The sequence below is a fragment of the Carassius gibelio genome, chromosome A18 (assembly GCF_023724105.1).
Source record: "Carassius gibelio isolate Cgi1373 ecotype wild population from Czech Republic chromosome A18, carGib1.2-hapl.c, whole genome shotgun sequence".
In the NCBI taxonomy this organism is placed as follows: domain Eukaryota; kingdom Metazoa; phylum Chordata; class Actinopteri; order Cypriniformes; family Cyprinidae; genus Carassius; species Carassius gibelio.
In genome coordinates, this window is record NC_068388.1 from 26656295 (window position 1) to 26680953 (window position 24659).

Here is a 24659-nt window from a genome sequence, read left to right on the forward strand (position 1 = left end):
TGTGTTTCACACAGGTGGCTCATATTCGACCCCTGGTACAGCTAAAAGACTGCTTGTATATTGCACTCATTGTTGAACATGTTGGGAACTGAACCCTGTGTGATTATGTTGTTGATGAGTTGCAAAAGGAAACTGAGCACATGGCAAAATAGACTGTATTTAAAGGGTTAGTTCACCCAAAAAACAAACCCTCATGTTCACCTTCATGCTGTTCCAATCTTTCATTCCTCCTCAGCTCCTCAGGACACAATTGAAGATATTTTGAATGAAATAATTTTTTACTGTAGCCCTGACTGATAAATCATGCATAATAACACCCAACACATTTTTTTATGATTTTTTTATGATTTCACACCTGTATTCTTTCCATTCAGTAAACACCCCAACTGACCTGTGGTTTATGGGGAAAAAAAGTCCTTTGCTTGCTTTCCTGAAATCCTCTTACAGCAGCAGCCTCATAGCGCTGAGCCAGTAACGTATGTGGAGCTTAACACAAACAGAGCCTTTTCCTGAGGAATTCACTACACTACAAAGGCATTTAATAACAAAATCAATGCATCCAGTCTACGATTTAATGAAGACGATGAACCGAAGATATGCTGTGCTCCTTTCAGTAATTATCTGTCAAGTCCATACCATGTTGGCTCAGGTAAGTGATATTCAATAAGTGTTCCACAAATAACAAAAACACTAGATGCTGTGATTCTGTGTTATTGTGTAATTTAAGCTCTTGTGACCTGAAAAAGAGTAAAAGTTCACTGACAGAAAACTAACAGAGCTGTCTAATGACAAGAAACCTTAAGCAGAAAACAGATGTTAAATTCATCTGCTATGTTTCTGTACAAGTGAGTTCATTCAGAGTAGTAGGTCAAGGTTTGACGCTAAACACCGTTTATTTCATCGTACTGATTGTGCACACTCTGATTATTATAATGCAGAAAGAGACGATGGTATCAAATATTCTCAAAGCTTTTGCAAAGATATCTTTCACTGTAACGCATCTGATTTTGTCAAGTTAAGTTTGTAAAAAGCCCAAAAGCAGTTTTTTTCTTGTATGATTAAATATACCAAAATAAGCCCATATACTTTAAAATGTCACTGACATAGGGACAATATAAACAAAGGTGTGAGAAGTCTTAGCAGTCTGATAGACTGTAGGCTAACCGTCTGACTAGTGCACTTATTTCAGCCTGCAGTACTGCACAGGTCTACACAAGCTCTCCATTCAGAGCGATCCGAGGATAAACAACACGGAATGTTTTGATGTTCCTTAAAGAGAACACTGTTAAACTGAACATCAGCAGACTCTCAACTAATGTGTCTCCAACACTGCTGCTCTAACACTTCACCAGCTGTTTGTACAGGAACGGCAAATATTTGTCTAGCTTACATAAGTCTTCCAAGATGAAAACATAGTACCCTTCCCCTCAGTTACAGCCAATGAGAAGAAAATATCATATATCAGTCGTTACAGTTGATTATCATAAATAATAGATTAAAATATATATATATATATTATGGTGCAAAGCACAGAGGATTTGACAGGATCTCAAAGAACAAAATTAAAGGACACAGTGGAAGACAGTCGACAAGCTCAAGAACCAGCAAGATTTCTGTGCAGCAAATATGAAGCTTTGCATACAGACTGCATTCATAACCATAATCATAAATCAGCTGTTGTTCTATGGAAACTGACAAAAGATATTTCATGTTTAGATCTTGAAAGTTTCAGGATAACGAGATCCGGTGACACTAATTACTGTGGAACATGATCCAATGTAATATCCCAACGTCATTCTTTTTCAGAAGCTGTTTCTAGGGTTTCCAGACCATATTTTCAGTTTCTATAGTATGTATGCAGGCTCTTTTAATGAGAATCAAGACAGGGTTGATGGAAATACAGAAGTCTGTTATCAGGCCATCGTTTTGATTTTAACAGTGAACAGGTGAGGAACACTGCAGTTGAAGTTTATATTTGTATCATGAGATTGCAAAATAAATGTTCACGTTTTCGTTCTCAAAATATAATGCACAGGACTGGGTTTATTTGTCTGTTTCAAAGCAAATGAAGTGAGAATGAAAGGTTGAGTTCTCTCAGTCTTCTGTTGAGATGTTTCTCTGCTGCTGTGATGCACTGAGAGCCGTTCGGAGGTGATTTCAGACAGACAGCTTGGATTCTCAGTTAAATATAACATTATTGTGTGACCTGTCTGAGGATGCTCTGGGTCTGGATGTTACCGTATGGATCTGAACATCTTAAGAAACATAAAGCTGTGACTGCGGGTGTTTCCTCAGGACTGTCCCAGTAAGCAAGACCTACAGAGCTCAATTCAACAGGCTCACAAACTGCTTTCAGCACAGGAAGCTTCATACCTGCAGAGTCTACGCACTTTGAGGAAGAAACTGAACCTACTGCACGACAGCGTCGCACGCCGGCCCACGAAAGCACAGAACTGTAGGTATCACATGAGACTGACTCCAGTTTTGATACTAGAGACATAAAGCAATGTCAAACAAGCCAAATGTGCCAATGTAATGACAAATCACACTACATTATATGACATTCGTGATTCTTTTAAAGTGTAACTCTTAACATGTCTCTGTATTCCACAGCTACTTGTCCTGACTTGGATACTCCAGTCAATGGCAAAAAGCTGGGGAAGATTCTGTTTCCTGGTCATGAAGTTCACTTCCTGTGCGATGAGGGCTTTGAGCTGGTGGGTTCAGAGACACGGCAGTGTAAAGATTCGCTCAGCTGGAGCGGTCAGCAGCCCGTCTGCAGAGGTGAGGACTGAAGCTATCCCTCATCTATTCCTACCATCTCAGTCTATCAAACCTGCAGCCTTCTCCTGTTAGTACGGAAATGTTTATGGGCTGGTGGAGCCCAAGCCTACTGTTCCACACTAGAAACAGCCTTCCCTTGGTTTTAATGGATATATGTTTCCACTATCTAAAATATTAAAAAATGTTGCTGGAACAAACTGATGCATGTGCAGAATTAAGAAACACCATGAGTTCAAGTCATTTTTAGTTCGGTCAACAGTACGGATCAGTATTTCATTCATTCATTCATTCATTCACCTCCTCATCACCCAAGTTTCAAATGCCACTGGCTCAATTGACATTTATAGTCTAGTAATGATAGCAATGTAGATCTTAGTTGCATTTTGAGTGATATTCTAAATCCTGTAGACAGATATAGAAGGTGATATTTGGATTTCTCCAGCTCTCTGCACTGGCGTGTAACAGAAGTGTCTATACCCACACTCACTAGACTGCAATCCAGGATGATGGCCATATGTAACTAGACCAATCTGCCAAGTCAAATTCTTCGACACCAGACTCAGTTAAAACCACATGAGTGTGAAATGAACTTTGCTTTGTGCACATGAGCATTGCCGGCAGAAAAGCTGCTGCTGTAAAGCTGGAGGCACCAGATCTTCACAACATCAAGCTCACAGAACTTTCACTCCCATTCATGTCAACAGACTTTTCTGCACATAGTGTCTCAGTGGAAGGGGTGCAGTGAGAAATCACACATCTCTGTGACAGCAAAGCAGCCTGACCTCTTCTGGTGTAGTTTCTGAATCTTCACTGAGCTCTTCTCCTCTCTCAGATATCGACCAGTGTCTTTCATCACCTTGTGCCAACGGAGGAACGTGTACAGACGAGGTCAATGGATTTAGCTGTGTCTGCGCCAAGGGCTGGGCCGGACCCACCTGCCAGTCTCCAACACCAACATGTGGGTTTGGATTTGTTCAGAATCACCTTTACGGAATGATGCTACCAGAGCTATCAGATTATAGAGTTCTGTACTGCACCTCAGATGCAGAAAACACACACACACACAAACACACACACACACACACACAGAGAGAGAGAGAGATTCCCAATACAGAGGTTCAAGCGTTAATGGTTTCCTCTGATGGTTTATTACACTCAATCCACATATTTATCCTCACTAAGCTGAAGCCACTAAATACATGGATATGGCAGTCTATGTACAGTAGTTATAGCTGGTGTCAAAACATAGCCAGAAACATTTTACCAACCTGTTTTATACCCTCAAAAATCAACCAAATGCTTACAAACGCTATTTGATCAAAGATTAATTATGATCCTGTAGCATGATCACATATGGCTCACATTTCTTTCATGTGGGAACAGGGATGTAGACACATGTAAAAATAAGAGGACACATTAAAACAAATTGTTTGCTCTTGAAAGTTGTTGTTAGTTCCAGTACTTGCACAAAAACACCTCTTAAATTGATTTTTAATTGCTATTTATGATTGTCTCTAGTTAGCGGTGGATCAAGCAGAAGTGCTTCAAATTCCTATTCACTTGCAGCTTGTGCACCATTCCAGTAAAATTGCTAAATAATGTGCAATCAAATGCACACGTTCCTGACAAACAACTGCAGTTTGGATTAGATTGTGCACCATTCCAGTAAAATGTATAAATAATGTGCAATCAAATGCACACATTCCTGACAAACAACTGCAGTATGGATTAGATTGTTAGAAAATGTTCTGTGACAAGTTTCAAAACCTGCAACCTCTAATACTCCACACAAAACGTCTCTAGGTTACGAATGTAACCCTAGTTCCTCAAAGGAACGAGACGCTGCATCAAGCGCTTTGGGGAAATGCCTTTGGCAAGATCAAATCTGAATATCGTGTGCAATCTGTCCAATGGAAGAGCATGACGTCACAGGCGGGGTGACGTAGCGACCAAGAAGCTATAAAGACACGTGCCACATAGCTGGCTTCAGCTTCGAGAAGGGAAGCAAGCGCCGGCAGAGGTGCTGGGAGCATGGCTCTGCGACGCAGCGTCTCGTTCCTTCGAGGAACTAGGGTTACATTCGTAACCTAGAGACGTCCTCTTCAGGAACTCGAGCTGCATCAAGCGCTTTGGGGAACGATGGCCAACACGGCCAGACTACCAATCCCCTGCCTAGTGTGTATCCAAAGAGCACAGCTAAGGCATAGGACAGAAGAGCCAGGAGCGGCTCGCATATCGAGATTGTAAAATCTGGCAAATGTAGAGGGCATGGACCATGCCGCAGCATTGCAGACCTGCTAGAAAGGCCTTAGAGGCAGCCATACCCCGCGTAGAGTGAGCCTTGGCTCCCAAAGGAAGGGGAAGACCAGAGGACTCATAGGAGACGTTGATAGCCTTGACTATCCAACGACCAAGGGTCTGCTTAGAGGCAGGGGAACCCTTTTTAGGAGGACCATAGCAAACAAGCAATTGGTCAGATTTTCTCCACAGGGCAGCTCTGTGGACATACAATCTAGCTTCTACTGGTCTGGCTCCCGAAAGGGAGGAGGACAGAAGGCCTGCAGTACTATAGGCTGTGGCGTAACAGAGGGATCTTTGGGAACATAACCCGCTCGAGGGTATAAGAATGCTTTGGCCATACCAGGAGCAAAGTCTAAGTACCCTGGGTGCCACCGAGAGGGCCTGAAGGTCTCCAACTCTCTTTAGAGATGTAATCTCCAGTAACAGGGCAGTCTTAAGGGTCAGATGTCTATCTGATATATCTTGAATTGGCTAGATTGGAGCTTTACAGAGAGCCTCTAACACCACAACCAAGTGGTGTGGGGGAACACAGGATCGTACTGGAGGTCTCAGCCTCAGTGCACCGCAGAGGAAACGTGTAACTAGGGGGTGTCTACCCACTGATAGACCATTAAAAGGGACGTGGTAAGCAGCTATGGCCGCCACGTACACCTTTAAGGAGGAGTGAGTTAACCCCGCAGAGAGCCTAGCTTGGAGAAACTCAAGAACTGTACCAACTGGGCAGTTAACAGGGTCAAGCTGGCGGTCTCTGCACCATGAGGTGAAGAGTTTCCACCTCAAGGCGTACAGTTTTCTCGTAGAGGGAGCTCTGGATTGGAGGAGGGTCTCAACAACCTCAATTGAGAGACCGGAAGCTATGAACTGTGCCCCCTCAGGGGCCACACCCACAACTTCCACAGCTCCGGGCGAGGGTGGATTATTTTGCCCTGCGCCTGAGAGAGTAGATCTGTCCTGATCGGAATCTCCCATGGAGAGCCGTCGAGGAGAGAGATCAGATCTGCGAACCATACTCGGCCCGGCCAGAACGGGGCTACTAGCAACAGACGGACCCATTCCTGGCATGCTCTCGCCAGAACTCCCAGGGATCAGAGCAATGGGGGAAAGGTATACAGACGAAGCCTTGGCCAGGTCTGTGACATGGCATCTAGTCCCAGTGGAGCTAGGTAAACTAGAAAGAACCAGAGGGGACATTGCGATGTCTCTTGAGTCGCGAAGAGGTCCACCTGAGCTTTGCCAAATATCTGCCATATCTGCTCTACCACCTCGGGGTAAAGATCTCCCAGGAATATATACTGCTCTTAACGAGAGGAGTTTGCCCTGGGACCACAGGAGGATCTGGTATACCAGCTTGTATAAGGGGAGTGAACGCAGACCTCCCTGGTGATTGATATAAGAGACCAACGATGTGTTGTCGGTGCGCACCAACACATGACGACCTCTCAGCTCTGGGAGGAAATATTTAAATGCTCGATACACTGCTAGCATTTCTAGACAATTAATGTGCCATGTCAGATGGCGACCGCTCCACAGACCGCAGGCAGGGTTGCCACTCATGACCTCACTCCGCACCCTAACTGGTGAGGGGCGCATCTGTCGCTAGCGTTACATGGCGACCAAGAGCACCCAACACCGGGGCCTGATTCAAGAACCAAGGTTTCTTTCATATGTCTAAGGCATGAAGGCATCGCCGCATGACCTTGATAGTTCGTTATGAATTTATCCTCGGGGTAAACCCCTTGGTCTTGAGCCACCACTGCAGGGCTCTCATATGCAGGAGGCCAAAAGGTATCACGTTGGACGCAGCTGCCATGAGCCCTAACAGTCTCTGAAACTGCTTGACAGTGAGTGACTGGCCTTCTCTGACTCTCTTGACTGAGGAAAGGATTTACTCGATCCGAGCAGGAGACATACGTGCCTGCATCGTGGTCGAATCCCACATTATGCCTAGATTGGTGGTTCTAGATATTGGCGAGAACGACATCTCGATGTCGAACCGCCATCTGCTCTGATTGAGCTCAAATCAACCAATCGTCGATATAGTTCAGAATGCGGATGCCCTGTATACGGAGTGATACCAGAGCCGCATCTACACATTTCATGAACGTACGGGGTGAGAGTGCAAGGCCGAAGGGAAGTACTCGATATTGGTAGGCTTTGCCCCCGAAAGTGAACCTCAGAAACTTCCTGTGTTGTGGAAGGATGGATATGTGGAAGTATGCATCTTTGAGATCTATTGTGACAAACCAGTCCTCAGATCTGATTTGAGCTACAACCTGTTTGACAGTAAGCATTTTGAACTTCAGTGACATTACTGAGAGGTTTAATTGACATAAGTCTAAGATCAGATGCAACCCCATCCTGCTTTGGAACTATGAAATACAGACTTTAAAACCCGGACTCACTGTCTAGAGGTGAGACCACCTCAACGGCCGCCTTCCTTAATAGGGTATTCACTTCTTGTTCCATCACCAGAGCCTGCTGGGAGCCGACAACTGTCGGTGTAACCCCATTGAACATCGGCGGTGGATGGCCGAACTGAATACAATAGCCTCTTTCTACTGTGTGCAGGACCCATTGAGATACATTTGGCAGTAGTTTCCATACTGCTAAATAATGTACTAAGGGAATCAGTCTCTCGAGACTGATCTCTGTTGTAAGAGGACCCCGAAGGGGTGGCGAGCTTCCCAGCTCCGCTACGTTCCCGGGTAGATATCATTTGACTAGGAGTGACGCTCGTGGGAGACCGCTGCACCATGAAGCACTGGCAAGATTGGTAGACCAGCCTCCAGAGGGCACTGGGGAGAGAGGGGCCCCATATAATGAGGTAGACACCAGTGGAGGCTACCCTCAGGGTCACTGCGCCTCTGGCATCAGGACCTCTTTGTCGAGGACTTCCTAGCTTCGATAATTGCACGAAGATCTGATTTAGCTTTGGAAGTCCCCTACTCAGAGCGTAGAGCCTTGGTCCCGACGTGGGGGAGCATGAGTGGCGATGCTTTTGAGCCTCGCAGTATGAGGAGCTTGCCTGTGGCGTGGGTATCTCCCGCCCAGCTAACCCACGAGAGTGACAAGGGAGGAAACTCTGGAACTCCGCCGCCTGTTTGTGTGCCTCCTGGAAACTGTCAACGACAGTACTGACTGTGTCGCCGAACAGGCCGGAGGCTTGAAGCGGGTGTCCAGGAGGCAGACCCTGTCACGCTCTCTTATCTGTGACAGGGTCAGCCATAAATGCCTCTCCGCAGCCACCAAGGCTGCCATAGACCGCCCAATCGCGCGAGCGGTCTCTTCGGTGGCACGGAGGGACCCTTGGTCATATCATCTGACTTGATCCCCTCTCCCTTGTCTAAATCTTTCTGCAGGTCAGCTTGATATGCCTGGAGGACGGCCATAGTGTAAAAAAAACACAACTTGACCCCAAAGAACTTGTTAATTATAGACCAATCTCGAATCTCCCTTTTCTGTCCAAGATATTAGAAAAGGTGGTATCCTCTCAATTATATTCCTTCTTAGAGAAAAATGGTATATGTGAGGATTTCCAGTCAGGATTTAGACCGTATCATAGTACCGAGACTGCTCTCCTTAGAGTTACAAATGATCTGCTCTTATCATCTGATCGTGGGTGTATCTCTCTATTAGTTTTATTGGATCTTAGTGCTGCGTTTGACACAATTGACCACAGCATTCTTTTGCATAGACTTGAACACTTTGTTGGCATCAGTGGAAGTGCATTAGCATGGTTTAAATCGTACTTATATGACTGCCATCAGTTCGTAGCAGTGAATGAAGATGTCTCATATCGATCACAAGTGCAGTATGGAGTACCTCAAGGCTCAGTACTAGGGCCGCTACTCTTCACGCTTTATATGTTACCCTTGGGAGATATCATCAGGAAACATGGTGTTAGCTTTCACTGTTATGCTGATGATACTCAGCTCTATATTTCCTCGCAGCCCGGTGAAACACACCAATTTGAAAAACTAATTGAATGCATAGTCGATATAAAAAATTGGATGACGAGTAATTTCTTACTGCTAAATTCATAAAAAACAGAGGTGTTAATAATAGGGCATAAAAACTCCGCTTGTAATAACCTAGAACACTGTCTAAGACTTGATGGATGCTCTGTCAATTCTTCGTCACGTTTCTAGCATTTGTAAAACTGCATTTTTCCATCTCAAAAATATATCTAAATTACGGCCTATGCTCTCAATGTCAATTGCAGAAATGTTAATCCATGCATTTATGACTTCAAGGTTAGACTATTGTAATGCTTTATTGGGTGGTTGTTCTGCACGCTTAGTAAACAAACTACAGCTAGTCCAAAATGCAGCAGCAAGAGTTCTTACTAGAACCAGGAAGTATGACCATATTAGCCTGGTCCTGTCCACACTGCACTAGCTCCCAATCAAACATCGTATATATTTTAAAATATTGCTTATTACTTATAAAGCTCTGAATGGTTTAGCACCTCAGTATTTGAATGAGCTCCTCTACGTCCGCTACGTTCTCAAAACTCAGGCAATTTGATAATACGTAGAATATCAAATTCAACTGCGGGCGGCAGATCCTTTTCCTATTTGGCGCCTAAACTTTGGAATAACCTACCTAACATTGTTCGGGAGGCAGACACACTCTTACGGTTTAAATCTAGATTAAAGACCCATCTCTTTAACCTTGCATACACATAACATACTAATACGCTTTTAATATCCAAATCCGTCTCAGAGGACCACCAGGACAAGACCACAGGAAACAGATGATTCTTCTGCACAATCTGACTTTGCTGCAGCCTGGAATTGAACTACTGGTTTCGTCTGGTCAGAGAAGAACTGGCCCCCAACTGAGCCTGGTTTCTCCCAAGGTTTTTTTCTCCATTCTGTCACCGATGGAGTTTCGGTTCCTTGCCGCTGTCGCCTCTGGCTTGCTTAGTTGGGGTCACTTCATCTACAGCGATATCATTGACTTGATTGCAAATAAATGCACAGACACTATTTATCTGAACAGATATGACATCAATGAATTCAATGATGAACTGCCTTAACTATCATTTTGCATTATTGAGACACTGTTTTCCAAATGAATGTTGTTCAGTGCTTTGACGCAATGTATTTTGTTTAAAGCACTATATAAATAAAGTGAAGTGAAGTGAAAGTGACATTCAGCCAAGTATGGTGACCCATACTCAGAATTTGTGCTCTGCATTTAACCCATCCGAAGTGCACACACACAGAGCAGTGAACACACACACACACACACTGTGAACACACACCCGGAGCAGTGTTCATCATTTATGCTGAGGCGCCCGGGGAGCAGTTGGGGGTTCGATGCCTTGCTCAAGGGCACCTAAGTCATGGTATTGAAAGTGGAGAGAGAACTGTACATGCACTCCCCCCACCCACAATTCCTGCCGGCCCGGGACTAGAACTCACAACCCTTCGATTGGGAGTCCAACTCTCTAACCATTAGGCCACAACTTCACTTAAAGGTGATTGATTGATTGAAGGCACGCCCCCGCCTGACCTGCTGCCACACAGCCCTTGACCATTAACATAGATTTTGTTTTTAACGGTTTCGGGGGCAAGGCCTGAGCTTTCAGAGACAATGCTGAACCGGGTGACAAATATCTCGCAAGCATCTGCTCAACCCGGGGCATCGATCTGTACCCTCGCTCATCGAGCCCCGCGACATTGCTGTAGTATTGAGAGTTGGGGCCGAAGTCGAATAAGCGTGGTTCCACGATCTCGCTATTTCGCTATTTTTTCTCTGCAGGCCACTCGATTTTTTATTTATCAACTGCACGAGTAACCACCTCCAACAGCTCCTCATACTGGGGTGATAGGGGTGGCTACTAATAATCTCCACATCCACCTCATCAGACGAAGATTGTCGACCCCTTGCCCTGGGGGGAAGAAACCGACAAGCGTGCTTCCAAACCCAGGGTTTGGGCGCCGGATCTGGCAGATGAGGAAGGAGATAAGGACTGGCCCGTCTCCATACCCTCCGCCAGATCCATCCCTCGAGAGCCGATTCAGCATGCTTCGATCCCAGGCAAACCACGCATAAACTGTGTGTATCTCCACCCGTGATGTAGCGTGGGCAGGGAGGAACACACAATCTATAGCGCGATCTGGATTCGGCCTTCATATGTCTGGTCTTAGCTTTGCTCTTAGCCATTATGTTTCTTTATTGGGACAGACAACAATAAATAAGACTCACAAGACAGACTTTAGACATGCACACACAGAGCGCTTGCTGAAAGACGCTGAAGCCAGCTGTGTGGCACGTGCCTTTATAGCTTCCTGGTCGCTACGTCACCCCACCTGTGATGTCACACTCTTCCATTGGACAGATTGCACACGATATTCAGAGTTGATCTTGCCAAAGGCGTTTCCCCAAAGTCCAGCTCGAGTTCCTGAAGAGGAACCTTGATTATGCATGATTATAGTCATCTCCAGGTGTTTGTCCTAGTGCAAGAACCTGTGTTAGTTTTAGTGAAATCATCTTCAAACATCAGTGTATCATTTGGATGTTCTCATTAACAGTGTTGGGAGTAACACATTAAATGGTAAATGGACTGCATTTATATAGCGCTTTCAACAGACCACATGACCAGGCTTTACAACTTGCCTCACATTCACCCATCCACACACCATCCAGCTCGTCGGGAGCAGCTGGGGTTAGGTGTCTTGCTCAAGGACACCTCGACACTTGGTCAGGTGGAGCTGGGGATCGAACCACCAACCTTCCGGTTTGTAGACAACCTACATGAACCACTGAGCCACTGTCGCCCCAGACACATGAGTTACGTAATCAGAATACTTTTTCAAGTAACTAGTAAAATAATGCATTACTTTTTAATCTACAAGAGAATATCTGAGTTACCTTTTCAAATAAGTAATGCAAGTTACTTTTTTTTCCAGTTTATTGATTGACAGCTGTCCTGTCCCCATGTTGAGAGAAATCATAAGATGTTACTGTAGTTCTAAAATAAATATAACACAAAACTGTATTGCATTACTTTTAAAAGTAACTTTCCCCAACACTGCTCTGTTAACATTAGAGAGTTAACAGCAATGCAGGACGTCTCTTCTGACAGGTGCAGCTCTCGCTCACACTGATGGCTCAACCAGAACCCACGCTTCTTGCTGAAATCCTATTGTTCCTGTGCTGCACAAATAACAGTTTACCTGCTGCTGAAACCCAAATCTCTCTGCAGTTTTTGTGACTTCAGCGAACACGTCTCCTGTCAGTGCTGGAGCTGCGGCCGTGTCCTCCTTCCCTCTGACCCGAGCGTCTTCAGCGTCCAGGTGCAGTCAGGTTCAGGGAATGACCCACTGCACCTGTGAACCTGGATTCACCATCTCCAGCCGTGACAGCAGCGTCTGCACAGGTATCACTGAGCCACAACACTCGAGGAAGATTCCTCGAAAGATGCCACTAATCCCCACGCTGCTCCCTCTCCAAACTCCATTGCTCTCATTATTTTTAGTCTGCTCTGGAAGCAGCAGATGATGTACTGAATGACCACTCTTGATCCTTCATCTTCACCAGCTCGTGATGTTAGGCGACTGGCCATGCTGCTCTTTTTAGTAGTGACAGAAAATGACGTGTTTGTTTCAGTCAGCTCATTTCTCTGTGTTTTCTCCTAGACATCGATGAGTGTAAGCTGTTCCACGATGGGCCGGCCGGCCGTCTGTGTCTGCACGCGTGTGTTAATACTGCTGGTGGGTACCGGTGCAGCTGCCCTGCTGGTTACAGCGTGACCCCTGACGGCCGGAACTGCAAAGGTCATTGATTAATAGCAAAACTTGCACTTAGGAAACAAAACGGATGCCAGATTTGATTGTGACTCGGTTCTACACCCTTCTGCTCTTCCTCTCAGATAACGATGAGTGCAGCAGCAGCAGGCAGAACAACTGCACACGAGAGCAGCTCTGCATCAACACCTACGGAGGCTTCCAGTGCGTCAGAGTCCAGTGTCCACAGATACGGAACGCCACCTATGTCAAAACCTCTCCAGTGTAAGTTACAAAGCGTCTTTATTTAAAACAGAATGGAACATGTGAGAAGCAGGTGTTGTCTGCGCAGGCGCTGTGAGAGGAACCCGTGTCCCGTGGACAGCAGGACCTGCTCTCAGGCGCCAAACTCTGTGTCCTTCCACTACATGTCTGTGGTGTCCAAGCACTCCGCTCCACGTGTCCTGTTCCGCATGTCGGCCGTCAGAATGATAGGAGACACCCTGCGCTTCGGGTTACTGGGCGGCCGTGGCCGGCGTCACTTCAGCGTGCAGCGCTCCGATCGTCAGACGGGGGAACTGCTGCTGACCAGTCCTGTCCAGGGCCCAGCCACACTGGACGCAGAGCTGGAGATGACTGAACTGGAGAGGAGGGAACTGCTGGGACGATACATCACCAAAATTACCATCTTTGTGTCTCCATATGAGTTCTAGGGTTAAATTAGTGAGGTTAGAGGCAGGGTAGCTGGTTTGGCTCAAAAACATGTTTTGTTGTGCTGGTTGAAAGTCTCTTCTCATCCTGACAGCAATCACTAAGTTAAGTGCTCTAAATGTATTTATCTTTATTTTTAACCGTATAATGTTTGTCCAGTAGGCTGTCCTGTCCGTCAGCGTGTGTTTATTAGCATCCCTCTGATCACCAGCATTACCGCAGACCGACAGAAGGAAGTGTTATTACTGTAATATTCAGCAGTACTGTAATGTAATGTTTTCTCACCGGTGAATGAGACATGAGGTGATTGGACAGCGGTCACATGTTCTGGAGGAGGAGAGGGATCTTATGCTGTCAAAGCCAGCTTGCTATTGCCCTGCCTTACCTTTAATATTACCTTCAGAAGAAATCTGGCTAGTTAGTTTGTGCAGTCTTATAGATATATACATACATACTGTGAAACACACACACTGAAACAGAGTATGTGAGTAAAGTGAGTTTCTCAGCGTTTTGTTATTAGCTTCTTACTCAAGAGAACTGCTTGACCAATCAGATCAGAGGATCAGAACCAGCAGCAATCACTCGTAGTTTTTATGTAATTTACAGATTTATATCAATCAAAATAGACATCAGTATGAGGGACTGTAATCATCTGTTAATTTAAACTTGGAGAAATAAATATCTACTTACTGATGCACTTTTTCATCCTAATGTATACATTTTTTGTCATTTATCATGTTCTTGTCTGCAGATTAAACTAATCTAAATTGTGAATGCTCCTCTGAATTATTTAGTGCTGTACTCAGGTCCTGTGTTTGGATGCTTCTCGTTACCATCAGAGACACTGTCAGTGTTGGATGGAGAACAGCTAGTTAACACTAACTAGCACTCAACCATCTTCAGCAAACACACACCACGAGCAGATATTTTGGAGATCTTGACTTAAGGTTTCCCTGTAAACGTGACACAGGGTCGTTCCTGTTGAGCGGCTTGAATATGCAGGAGCCTTATAATCAAATGTCTGGCTTATGAAGACAAGTCTACTATTAAAAACAACATTATTTTAAGCTAGTGTATAAGAATAAAACTTATGTGAGAAAACAGTGACAGTCAAACCTTGATTACATATTTTATTTATGAAAATTAATCAAACATTCGTACAATATATGATATAAATACAAAGGCAAGATGGCCGGAAGGTTCATATTTACTGTATAATGGCCTCTTATCTTTGTCTGACATTTAAAACACAACAGGTACAAGCCAAGCATAAGGTGCACATCTGATCTCTCCAGCTCGGAGTCACATGACCATCAGATCTCCACCAACACATCATGTGTTCCTCCTTTCTCTTCACAAAAACCCTGTAACAACCAATGCCTCACACACTATTCTGTCACACACACACACACACACACACACACACACACACACAGTAAAATCAAGAGAGAGCAGGTCAGTGCTTTAGTAGCTGAAGTCATTATGGCTGGATGAACATTAGTGATTTACTTTGATTGCATGCAATGCTTTACTCTTACTTCACCTCAAAGTCAAAAGAAAGAAGCCAGAAATTATATTTTGTACAAAAAGTGTTTTTTATGAAATTCTCTGTTTCAATGATTGTGTGAGTGGTGTTTTGTGCCTCTTCCAGACACTCCACCGGTCCTTTACTGTGCAAATCTGCTCCTCATTTAAACATGATACACGATGTGCAATTCTTTGTGCATTTAAATATCAGCTTTTCAGATAAACCCACAGAGGACGTAAATAATATGCAGATAAAAACACTGAACATCTCAACCCCAGATCACGTGATTCAGACACATCCTGACTGATCAGTTTATGAAGACGACTTCATGTACTTTACACTGCTAACGCAAGGCACTTCATGAAAGCGTCGCAAGGATCTCTGTTCAGACTATCAGTCACTTCTTTAACGTCTCACACACCTCCTCATGTAGTACTGTAGTTTAATTACAGAATAGTGTGGAAGAGAGACACACACGGTTTGAAATACTTCTCCAGGTCTCTCCAATTAAAGTTCAACGCTTCTAACGGACATAGATTGTCTCGTGTCATCCATATAAAAATACATCCCTTCATTTTAAACCTGTGATGCTTGACAATGATGAGCAGAACAGGGACTTATCAACAGAAGACAGACCCGATTATTAACAGAGCATTAGGAACAAACACAGAGAAAGACTTTCTTTCTAAAGTCAGTTATACTTTAAAACATCTGCTCAGTTCATGACACACTGTTACTCTTCATCAACAGCACACTCACGCACACACACACACACACACACGCGCACACACACACACACACACGCACACACACACACACGCGCACACACACACACACACACACACACACACGCACACACACACACACGCACACACACACAGGACGAGCGACTGACACAATAACGGTGTGTGTGAAGGTCTCGAGGAAGCGCTGTAATCTCAGACCGGCTTCACTTGCTCTGGAAGTTGCTGAGCTCCATGTCGTCCTTGCGCCGCTTCTGTTGAGCGAACAGGGAGCTGAAGGGGTAGAGCTTGGCTTTGGCGGGGAACTTCTGTCCAGCGATGTCCACCTCATAGTCTCCGCGGTTGATGAAGTCGGCGGTGACCGCAGCAGGAGAGCCGTCGGTGTTGGTGGAGCTCAGGAAGCCCAGGCAGACGTGACGCTGGAGCGTGTAGCTGTAGGCGCTGCTGGTGGTGACCCCGACCAGCTCTCCGTTACGGTAGATGGGCTCGTCCCACCAGGGCCAGACGTCCAGCTCGGTGTCGTGATCCTCCAGAATCAGCATCACGAAGCGGCGTGTGACTCCCTCGACCCGCTGCCGCAGCAGAGCGTCCCGGCCCAGGAAGTCTGTGTCCTGCGAGAGAGAGATCACAAACACCTCGCCGTCACCCGGACGTAAACCCACAGATCAACACTTCAGGAGTAATCTGAGTCTCTGACAGCGCTGTGCACCACCAGAGCAGAACAGACACAATCACAGCACGGGGAACGCTAGAACAGTCCACTTCAGATCCAGTGACACTTCAAACACATCTTACTGACTGACACATATCTGAGTGAATGCTGCGGGTCATGTTATTACAGCTCTGGTTATGGAAACAGGCTTACAATATGATCAGTGTAAAACCTTTAGTGATCATCTGAGATTTCCTGCTTTCACTTCTCATCATGAGCTCATTAGAGCATGAGGGTCAGAAGAGATGAAGAAACTGACCTTGTCAAACTTGACCCTGAACTCTCGTCCGCACTCCAGCGGTGTGGTGAACGAGTCCAGGTCCTGCCCCCAAAACGCAAAGAACTTCTCAATCCTCAGACTGCGCAGGGCATAGTATCCCGCGTTCCTGATGCCGTATTTCTGGCCGACTGACATCACTTCATTATACACGTGCAGTGCATACTGGGAGAAGAAGAGCAAGATCTCAGAGCAGAGCCACTGTGACTGGACTACAGTCAGGACAGAGATAAGGCCCTGCTTGAACATGATATCGTCTGTTTCTTTAGCTTCGTGAAATCCTTGCGATTGTGAATGTGTGACAGTGTCTCTATTTTTAGTTTTTATCCATTTTTTGTGTAGTGAGTGTGGTTTTTTCAGCAGATGTGATGTACCTCTATAGGGATGTAGAGCATGAATCCCGGCTCTCCTGTGTGCGTCATGCTCATGACTCTGATGCCGTTAGCGTAGCCCACGCTCATTTCCTGCAGAACACAGCACAGTGAGTGTCCCGCCGTGAGTGAATGAGCACTGAGCGTCGAGCAGACGTGTGGCTCTCACCTTACAGAAGAGAGACGGGAAGTGTTCGGGAGTCATGGACACATACGAGAGTTCAGACAGAACGTCCATGGCACGAGGACCAATCAGATTCAGAGCTGAGGAAACACATCAGACATTACTGACCTCTCCTTCATCAGTGTGTGCTGCAAAGCCTTTATTCACACACTCTCTGCTTCACTTAGAAAGCTAGAGTCGTGTAGGGCTGCACCATATGGAACAAAATATACCAATAAAACAAGCAGTGCTGTATGTTCAGGTACAGTAGGTGTATCTAGCAGAGCACTCCAGAAACTGAACGAACAAATATAAAAATAAAACACTATATAAACTGTTTCCTAAAGCAACTGTGTTAAATGTCTTCAGTCGAGAGCAGTGAGGGATTTTTCTCTGTTTTGTTGTTTTATTAACGTTAAAAGAACAGTTCACCCAGAAATAAGAAATCCGTCAGCTGTCTGTCAAGTCTGTCAGTGTTTTGTTTTTAAACCACCATTTACTCACTCAAAAATGAGTTTCTTTCTTCTTCTGAACATAAATGTTATTATGAGGAACAGTTTCTGGTTCACAGTGACTTTCAGAGTATTTCTGCTCCTATCAAACTCAATGTTTGGTTACCCACATTCTTCAAAATATCTTCTTTTGTGTTCGGCACAAGAAAGAAATTAATACAGGTTTGGGACAATGTGACCGTGAGTAAATAATGACAGAAATGAAATTTCAGAGTGAATTATCCCTTGACAGTAATGACAGTAGGCTGCATGTTTAATAGGTGTACTGTCCCTTTAAGACCTGCACGCATCTAATATACAGACACGAATAGGGTTTTCTCTCAACTGTTTACTTTCAGTTTACACATAACCAGCTGAGTCTACATGTAAACCTTGTGTGTTTGACAGTATTAGCACAAAAGTTCAATAATCAGGCGCTGTTTGACAGGCTTTAGTGCGGGCTTCAGGTGTGTGTGGCGCTCAGAAACAGCACACGTATGAAACATGTAAAAGCACACACAGATAATGAGAGAGTAGCTCTAGCTCTAGTAACACTGCTGTGAATGATGTGGTGTTGTACAGTGTATGACGGAGGCTCCAGAACGTGTGCTGCAGCACGATACTACAACACTTCTTCAAAAGCAGATTAAAAATCGTCATATAGCACACCCTACAGTCGTGTGAAACGAGTAACAGTGCTTGGCCGCTGGTTTGTTGTTGGCTCTACTGTAGTTGTGATCTACTCCATCCTTTTTTATCATGATTTCTGTGATACACAGAATGTGTGAGCTGCGAGAGGAAGTGATCTCACCCGTGTACTTCCAGCTGACGTCCTCCAGGTGGAGCTGTGGGTCGCTGGGCATGTGCTTCTTAATCCAAGACCAGCAGTGAACTTGTTGATCGGTGGGTGAAATGATGAAGAAACTGGAGACCAGAGAAACGCAGGATGTCAATCTCCTTCTCAGAACTGATCTGATCTAACTGAGAACTGAACGGTCTGTGAACACATTACTGCATCTTCAGAGACGAGCAGCTTTAGTTTTGCTGGGTTTTGTTATATTGAACAGCTGACGGTCAAACTGAAATGGATCTGCTGTGCTGCACTCAAAGAAGCTGCTGCTCTCTGATTTTGGGTAAATATAGAGTTTCTGCAATATAGTATAATCTAAATCTATTGTAATAATTTAGTGCGTAACCCTGCAGGAGATGGATGTCAGAACACACACCTGTTTTTGCTGATGCGCACGACGCTGCAGTCGTTCTCGTAGCCTCCTCTCTGGTTCAGCATGCCTGTGTGGACGATGTGACCGACAGGAACGTCCAGATCATTGGCACACAATCTCTGAAGCAGATCCAGGGCCTGATCGCCCGCAGACTGAAACACACAGAGCTCTGTGAATCACACAAGAGCTCATAATGAAGAGAATCAGGACTGAACACACTCACGGTGAGCTCAAACTTGGTGAAGGACGACATGTCGATGACACACACCGCCTCCTTACAGCACTGCACCTCCGCACCCACGATATCAAACCAGTCCGGCTTGTAGAAGGTCTTACTCTGGTCCAGCGCCAGTAAATCTGTGCGGATGAAGACACAGGTACACTGGTGCATTATGGGACATACCCCATTGAAATATTGGACAAAGCATGCTGATCATCATCTGCTAGAGACCATACTAATCTAGTAAATGCTGATCAAGTACACTGCTAGTTAAAAAGTTTAGACACAAACTTTATTTAAAGACGTCTGCTGAAATACATGAAATCATTTTTGTGAGGATTTCACTTTCTTTATAAAACTAACATTTTGTAAGAAAAAGCAGAAGCATCTGCGAGTAGGGAACGGCCGAGGATGAGGTTATATATTTCCAGAGTCTGAAGCTTGAACGGGATCACCGCAATTCATTTGGTGATGTTGCTCAGTAGAGAGAGGTTTCTCCACATGACACTATGAGGAGTGAGGCAGAGCATGCTGGGAAGCAGGATTTCACAGGTTCACACCGACACTGATGCTATGAGAACGGGTTAGCTGCCACTGCTATCATCTGTCTAACAAGCAAACAGCAGCTCATCGAGAGCACTATATAAACACTGACAAGCATGGCACAAAACCCAAGATTCACTGATGAGGCCTGAAGCCTTCCACAGCATGAGGTTAGTGAACAGATGATGCGCCGCTGTCCTGTTTCTCTTCAGCTCGAGGTCAGATGTTTAACGCCGTCAGTCGTTCATCCACAGCAGCTGAATGCTCGGTCCACTCCAGGACAGCAGGAACTATTATTATTATTATTATTATTACATGACCTCACTGCGTTCCTGGGTCTTGAACGTTTCAGTTGTGTTGCTGTCTATGCAGGGTCAGAAAACTCTGGGATTTAATCAGAAATATCTTCATTTGTGTTCTGAAGATGAACGAAGGTCTCACAGGTTTGGAACGACGAGTAATTAAAGGCAACTTTCATTTTTGTGTGAACCATCCCTTTTAGATTCAATATTTTAGCCATATTATAGAGGGTTAAATGTAAGACAGCATCTAATGTTTTAATACATAACTCTCATATTTCTATTTTTCCATCTGATATGAGCAATAATCATAAGTCTGTGTCTCCAAACATTTGCCTGGCATTGTAAGATCTAACTCATCAATCAACTCTGAAATAAACACATATTGATCAGTGTGGGTTCTCACCTTTCCCGGCTGGAACGAAGTACTTGGCTCGCTCAAAGCCGTGTTTCTCCATCCAGCGCGCTCCCTGCGTGTCCAAGCGGTCGTACAGCGGACTGGTGCGCAGCTGCCGGCCCGTCTGGAAGTCCCAGCGAGGAACCTTCAGCTCGTACAGGAGCGCTGACACGTTCACACACAACAACAAACCTCAGAACAACAGCCAACACATCAATGCATCTCTGAAGCCTAGAGAGATGTCTCCTGAACCCCTGTGAGCTCCAGTGATCAGCCGCTCCGCTAAAGACTTCAGGAAAACCCTTCACACTCATTATTTATCAGAAACAACCCACTTCTTTAAATGAATATGCTGTGAAGTAAGGGTTAGGGTTAGCGTTGTCTTCTATGAGACAACAGCTCCATAACACTCCTCAATGAAGTTTTTTGGAAAGCTGTTCCATCATCTGAACATTCAGCAACAACCGAACAAACTGGACTTCTGGCCAACTCGGACTATAGATACATACAGCTCTGAAGCTATATTTAGTTGAAAATTAACTGAGTAGCTATAATATTCCTGATGTGTTTCTAAGGTGTAAGCTGCTCTGGATAAATGTGTGTTAAGGTTTGGTGAAGGGTTGTATTGATCGCGTCCTGCTCTTCTCTCTTCATTCTGAGATGTCTGTAACAGTGCTGATACTCACGCATGACTTCCATCACGCGATGGCGCAGGAACGTGCGGCTGCTCTGTAGATTACCGAAGCGCTTGATGTCCAGATGCCAGACGCTGGTACTGGGGTATCCGTACGTGATCCACTCCGCCAAATATCTGCCGAAGAAACTAGCTATAATGAACTGATCAAACACAAAGCTACAGAAACCTCCAGCCGTGCTGCTTCCTTGCTTAGTGTTGACATTTCCCAACATCACAATAGTAATAACTTTATGAACTACTTTACTTCTAAAATCGATACTATTAGAGATAAAATTGCAACCATTCAGCCGTCAGCTACAGTATCACATCAGACAGTGCACTATAGACCCCCTGAGGAACAGTTCCACTCATTCTCTACTATAGGAGAGGAAGAATTGTATAAACTTGTTAAATCATCTAAACCAACAACATGTATGTTAGACCCTATACCATCTAAGCTCCTAAAAGAGGTGCTTCCAGGAGTCATAGGTCCTCTTCTCTATATTATTAATTCCTCATTGTCATTAGGATATGTCCCCAAAACCTTCGAACTGGCTGTTATTATGATCTCGAATCTCCCTTTTCTGTCCAAGATATTAGAAAAGGCAGTATCCTCACAATTATATTCCTTCTTGGATAAAAATGGTATATGTGAGGATTTCCAGTCAGGATTTAGACCGTATCATAGTACTGAAACTGCTCTCCTTAGAGTTACAAATGATCTGCTCTTATCATCTGATCGTGGGTGTATCTCTCTATTAGTTTTATTGGATCTTAGTGCTGCGTTTGACACAATTGACCACAGCATTCTTTTGCATAGACTTGAACACTTTGTTGGCATCAGTGGAAGTGCATTAGCATGGTTTAAATCGTACTTATATGACCGCCATCAGTTCGTAGCAGTGAATGAAGATGTATCATATCGATCACAAGTGCAGTATGGAGTACCTCAAGGCTCAGTTCTAGGGCCGCTACTCTTCACGCTTTATATGTTACCCTTGGGAGATATCATCAGGAAACATGGTGTTAGCTTTCACTGTTATGTTGATGATACTCAGCTCTATATTTCCTCGCGGCCCGGTGAAACACACCAATTTGAAAAACTAATGGAATGCATAGTTGATATAAAAACTGGATGACGAGTAATTTCTTACTGCTAAATTCAGAAAAAACAGAGGTGTTCAAAAACTCTGTTTGTAATAACCTAGAACACTGTCTAAGACTTGATGGATGCTCTGTCAATTCTTCGTCATCCGTTAGGAACCTAGGTGTGCTACTTGATCACAATCTTTCCTTAGAAAGCCACGTTTCTAGCATTTGTAAAACTGCATTTTTCTTCACATCTAAATTACGACCTATGCTCTCAATTTCAATTCAATTTCATCTACGCTAATATTAGTCTGTTTCTCTCTTGTTCCGAGGTCACCGTGGCCACCAGATCCAGTCTGTGTCCAGATCAGAGGGTCACTGCAGTCACCCGGATCCAGTACGTATCCAGACCAGATGGTGGATCAGCACCTAGAAAGGACCTCTACTGCCCTGAAAGACAGCGGAGACCAGGACAACTAGATCCCAGATACAGATCCCCTGTAAAGACCTTGTCTCAGAGGAGCACCAGGACAAGACCACAGGAAACAGATGATTCTTCTGCACAATCTGACTTTGCTGCAGTCTGGAATTGAACTACTGGTTTCGTCTGGTCAGAGGAGAACTGACCCCAACTGAGCCTGGTTTCTCCCAAGGTTTTTTTCTCCATTCTGTCACCGATGGAGTTTCGGTTCCTTGCCGCTGTCGCCTCTGGCTTGCTTAGTTGGGGTCACTTCATCTACAGCGATATCATTGACTTGATTGCAAATAAATGCACAGACACTATTTAACTGAACAGAGATGACATCACTGAATTCAATGATGAACTGCCTTTAACTATCATTCTTCATTATTGAGACACTGTTTTCCTAATGAATGTTGTTCAGTTGCTTTGACGCAATCTGTTTTGTTTAAAGCGCTATATAAATAAAGGTGACTTGACCTGACATGACTTACTTCCCAGCTCCGCCGGCGAACGAGAGGCCTGACGAGTTCATGCCCGCTAGCACAAAGTAGCCGTATATGCCCGGAGTCTCTCCCATCAGGCAGCGCATGTCCGGAGTGAAGGATTCTGGGCAGTTGACCAGCTGCTGGATCTCACAGGACTCCAGACCGGGCATCCGCCGCAGCAGAGCACTCAACATCGGCTCTGGAGCAGAACAAACAAACACCATCACGTTTAAAAGACCAGCACCCACAGTCAACACACACATACACTCACTCTCACACACACACACACACACACACACTCGCTCTCACTCTCTCACACACACACACACACACACACACACACATACACACACACACAATTCAAAGAATGGACAGAAAAGCCACCATTCCTGGTTCTCACTGCTGAAGTGTGTTAACAGCTCACCGAAATGATCCCAGTCTTCCTGCATGTTCTGAATCTCCAGCTGGTTGCGTCCCTCAGTAAAGATGGGTTTAGGGTTCTTCTCAAAGCCACCCGACAGGATCCCTCCATGCCAGGCCCGAGCGTAGATCCGCCCGTCCATGTCAATCAGCACTGCACACACACACACACACACACACACACACACACACACACACACACAGCAGTGCTTCAGGAACAAAGCGCTAAACACAGATGCTTGTCAGAGACACATGCAGTCGCAACCTAAACAGACTATTTGTGATAAGAAATGGTTTTTAACAATTTTAAAGTGATGCCGCTGTGCCTCCAGCTGATGGATGAAGACTTTAGCCTCAGAAAATTATTTTATTATCATATTATTATTATTATAATTGTAAAAATTTTGGAGCTCCTTGGATCAAACCCACTATCCTCATTTAAAAGTGAAATAATGTAGGTAATATACAAAACATAGAATATATATATATATATATATATATATATATATATATATATATATATATACACACACACAATACTCAGAAACAGGTGCCATTATAGGACAAACATCTTATTTTCCTGTTTACCTTCTATTAGACTGTAGATCAAATTGATCTGTAAAATGAGAGAAACCACCGCATATTCTGATTTTATACATAATGTAGTTTGACTTGTTTAAGAACAAAATGAACTAAACATTTTAACATGCAACGTGATGAAATCAAATAAAGCTTGATGTGTTTAACCCTTTCTCTGTGATGATGAGAGACGCAGTGTGATCTTCACCTGGGCTGTCGTTCTGAAGCGGCTCTGATAACGGTTTGGTGAGCAGGTAGAAATGTTCACAGCCGTGTAAGGGAACAGACACTTTGACCTCGCTGCTCTGACCGAGCTCATACGCCCACTGAAAAACACAACACACACCCCTCGTCATACTAGAATACTGTCAAAGACAACAAGGCTAAATAACAGATAGAATAAAAACAGATCTTCATGACAGGTTGAGTCCTGGACCTTCAGACTGAC

General features: G+C 44.6%; 2 protein-coding genes across 3 annotated transcripts in view; one reads left to right on the forward strand and one right to left on the reverse strand.

The window, feature by feature from the left end:
- The first annotated feature begins 391 nt into the window (after positions 1-391).
- Positions 392-14277, forward strand: LOC127934003 (fibulin-7). The gene is made up of 8 exons (XM_052531164.1): positions 392-649; positions 2296-2455; positions 2614-2784; positions 3617-3742; positions 12302-12475; positions 12735-12872; positions 12968-13106; positions 13174-14277. The coding sequence occupies exons 1-8, from the start codon at positions 479-481 to the stop codon at positions 13532-13534; spliced, it is 1440 nt and encodes a 479-aa protein (XP_052387124.1). The 5' UTR covers positions 392-478; the 3' UTR covers positions 13535-14277.
- Positions 14278-14648: 371 nt separating this feature from the next.
- Positions 14649-24659, reverse strand: part of pdpr (pyruvate dehydrogenase phosphatase regulatory subunit) — a 21683-nt gene continuing 11672 nt past the window's right edge. For both annotated transcript variants that reach the window (XM_052532050.1, XM_052532051.1), the window contains 12 exons: positions 24420-24537; positions 23637-23786; positions 23219-23411; positions 21186-21310; positions 20509-20664; positions 19264-19397; positions 19044-19192; positions 18629-18741; positions 17333-17427; positions 17167-17256; positions 16775-16957; positions 14649-16414 (listed from right to left, as the gene is read on the reverse strand). In XM_052532050.1, coding sequence (XP_052388010.1) covers positions 16010-16414; positions 16775-16957; positions 17167-17256; positions 17333-17427; positions 18629-18741; positions 19044-19192; positions 19264-19397; positions 20509-20664; positions 21186-21310; positions 23219-23411; positions 23637-23786; positions 24420-24537 — 1911 coding nt within the window. In that variant the 3' untranslated portion in view covers positions 14649-16009. The remainder of the gene's footprint in view (positions 16415-16774; positions 16958-17166; positions 17257-17332; positions 17428-18628; positions 18742-19043; positions 19193-19263; positions 19398-20508; positions 20665-21185; positions 21311-23218; positions 23412-23636; positions 23787-24419; positions 24538-24659) is intronic.

Excerpts from the sequence above, each read along its gene's own strand:
- LOC127934003 (XM_052531164.1), top strand. The coding sequence starts at position 479 with ATGTGGAGCTTAACACAAACAGAGCCTTTTCCTGAGGAATTCACTACA. Across the intron at positions 3,743-12,301 it reads CCAGTCTCCAACACCAACAT|TTTTTGTGACTTCAGCGAAC; the intron begins GTGGGTTTGGAT and ends ATCTCTCTGCAG. Across the intron at positions 12,476-12,734 it reads TGACAGCAGCGTCTGCACAG|ACATCGATGAGTGTAAGCTG; the intron begins GTATCACTGAGC and ends GTTTTCTCCTAG.